Source organism: Mastigoproctus giganteus, chromosome 3 (assembly GCF_048544385.1).
Source record: "Mastigoproctus giganteus isolate SK-2022 chromosome 3, ASM4854438v1, whole genome shotgun sequence".
NCBI classification, from domain to species: domain Eukaryota; kingdom Metazoa; phylum Arthropoda; class Arachnida; order Uropygi; family Thelyphonidae; genus Mastigoproctus; species Mastigoproctus giganteus.
Genome location: NC_143577.1, coordinates 13,973,796 through 13,976,838, shown reverse-complemented (window position 1 = coordinate 13,976,838; position 3,043 = coordinate 13,973,796). Strand labels below are relative to the sequence as shown.

Sequence of the window (3,043 nt, the reverse complement as noted above, 5' to 3'; positions counted from 1 at the left end):
GGCATAGTTTTTTTTTTCCATCTCCTATTGTGAACACCTTCTCGAGTTGCCTGTTATTTCACTACTTTGAATAAGCAATACTTTCCCAGTAGAGAAGACTAATGTTACTTATTCTCAGCAGTGTATTCGCCGAGAATAAGTAATCACCTACTTCGGTGATTTATTACCAACTAAAACGATGCTTTGCCCCAACTTGTTCATCTTATCACTCAATCTGATTTGTAACTCATCTTTCAAGGGGGGAGTTTCTGCTGGAACTACAGCCGTCCTCCTTGAAAATGGGTCCAAATGAATTCTACCCACATATGAATTTGTGTACCTCTGAGGATTAAGGTGCACAGGTTTCTAATTTTTAAAAAGTGTGTTCTGCAGGATTGAGCAACAAACACTGGTTTAAATTACTTTAAACCATTGTTTGTTGAGGAAGAAGGCGGAAGCCTTCGAAAGTTGTTGAGTTCGAAGCCTTCCTCAAACTGTTGAGGAAGAAGGTGGAAGCCTTCGAAAGCTACAGTTATTTTAGCGCTTTTAATCTAGTCTATTTTTTTGTATGTTAATTCAGTATCATCAGCATTTTATTTGTATATCCATTGTGAATGTAATTATACTTGTTTCATCGTGTCTTAATTCAGTATTTTATTTTATTATCATTTGATTTGCTGTAAATATATTATAAATTTAAATACAAAGTTTTTAAGATTTTGGTTTTCGTTTTATTTCAGTGGTTGGTGACAAACGCTAAAAAATCATGGTATGAATATACCCAACCCCAGAGGCCTATTTGAAGTACTTTAAAACAGGTTATAATGGTTCTGCAGCTTTAATAAATTTTGGTGCATGGTTTTTTATTTACAAGTTTATTAGTGGGTGTGGCAGCACACCCACTAATGCAACGAACAGGTGAAACTGAAGCATATCTTTACTTTTCTGCAATTTATTTACAAAAGAAATTAAAACTGATCTATACAGATTGCATGTTTGTTTGTTTGTTACTGTACATTTAATGATTTTGACCCATTTGCTGTTATTGAATTTCCAAGAAATTGCTTTTATCTTCTAATGGTACAGTTTGTTCTCCCCTGATTTTGCAAACAAGTTAGAGAACCAGCGCTTCAGTATTATACTGATTTTATTTAACACTTCTAAGGATTTATATATTTTATGACTAAGTTCAGTGCAGAATATAAAAATGACAGTACCGTTTTATTTGCATATATCAAATTTTGTCTTTGAAGAATGTTAAAAACAAATTCCATAAGTATTTAAGAATTTCTTGTAATTTAAAATGACTTCTATACAACAACATATAACTTTATTATACAATCAATTTTAATGAAATAAAACACATTGCGAAGATCAAAACCAACTTTACTCTAGATGTAAATTACCAGGATACAGCCTTGTCGTGGCTACTTTCCATAAAAGCTACTACGCATATCCGAAATAACATTGACCAAATAGAAATTTTGGACATAACCTCTAATGACATTTTCACTACCAGGGTTGGGGTGATGGGCCTGGAAATAATAAATATTTATAAACCACCATCTCGACCTTGGTGTAAAGAAGCTATCCAGAATGTGCATCATCCATCAACGTCAATTATTATGGGAGATTTCAACAGTAGGAGTACTCTTTGGGGCTATGCTGACACTAACGCAGATGGCCTTGGTGTGATGGTCTGGTCTGAAATCGATGATGTTTTCTTAATGTATGATGCAAAAGAGAAAGGTTCCTTTCATTCAGGCAGATGGAACAAAGATACCAACCCAGACCACTGTTTTGTGTCAAGAGATGAGTACGGAAGACCTTTGCAGTGTAGCAGGAAAGTTTTGAATAATTTTCCTCGTAGTCAACGTAGACCAATTCTTGTAAAAATTTGTACCGAAGTTCCAATAGTAAGATCAAAGCCTGTACCTCGTTGGAACTTTGGAAAAGCTCACTGGGAAGCCTTCTCTAATGAGGTGGATCACAATATTCAATGGATCCCATCAAAAATCGATAATTATAAGCGATTTGTTGGTTTAATATGCTCCAAAGCAAAGAAACATATTCCCAGAGGATATAGGAAAGAATACATTCCTGGCTGGAACAGAAGATGTGATGAGCTATATGAAGAATACCAACTTAGCAATAGAACAGAAATTTCTGATGAACTATTGCAATGCTTAGACTCTGCTAGGAAAGAGAAATGGAACATAATGACAGCACGTATGAATTTCCAACACTCAAGCAGAAAAGCATGGACACTTCTGAGGAAACTCGGAAGTAATACTCCCAAATATATTAATAAGAGCTCAGAAGTATCTCCAGGAAAAGTAGCCAAGAGAATTGTCAACATTTCCAAGAGACCAACCGATACTAACAAAGATAAAGTCAAAAAACTTAAGAAGGAATTAAGAACTAGACTATCCTTGGCTGAACCAACCTCCCAATTCTCAGGAGAATTCACAATTGCAGAGATTTCAACAGCTCTGAAGGAAATAAAACCAGGCAAAGCAGCCGGAGTGGACGGAATATATCCAGAGTTCCTGAAACATTGTGGTCCAAGAGCTCTGGATTGGCTAGTTAAATATTTTAATGACATCTTGCAGAATGGTAGGTTCCCGTTTTTGTTTAAGAGAACTAAAATAGTTGCCATCCTAAAGCCTGGGAAAAGTGGATCTTGCCCTGAAGATTATCGCCCAATTTGTATGTTATAAATTAATTGAAAGAATGGTTTACAACAGAATTTCAACCACTACCTTCCAACACATACCAATTGAACAAGCCGGATTCCGACCAGGCCGAAGCTGCTGTGATCAGGTACTGGCACTTACCAGCCATATCGAGAACGGATTCATTTTCATTTTCATTTTCTACCACCTTAAGTGTAGTACCACACAGTTGGTACGTTTCTCTGGGGTTACTTCTACCCATATGCAGTACTTTGCATTTGTCAAGGTTAAACTTCAGTTGCCACTTCTTAGCCCATCTGCCCAAATTATCTAGATCCTGTTGCAGTAGCACACTGCCATTACTGTCATTAACAACCCTGCCAACCTTC

General features: G+C 36.2%; 1 protein-coding gene across 1 annotated transcript; it reads left to right on the top strand.

The window, feature by feature from the left end:
* The first annotated feature begins 1,508 nt into the window (after window positions 1-1,508).
* On the top strand, window positions 1,509-2,699 carry LOC150087727 (uncharacterized). The gene has a single exon (XM_090369858.1). The coding sequence runs from the start codon at window positions 1,509-1,511 to the stop codon at window positions 2,697-2,699; it is 1,191 nt and encodes a 396-aa protein (XP_090225984.1).
* The last annotated feature ends 344 nt before the right edge of the window (window positions 2,700-3,043 follow it).

Excerpts from the sequence above, each read along its gene's own strand:
- LOC150087727 (XM_090369858.1), top strand. The coding sequence starts at position 1,509 with ATGGGCCTGGAAATAATAAATATTTATAAACCACCATCTCGACCTTGG.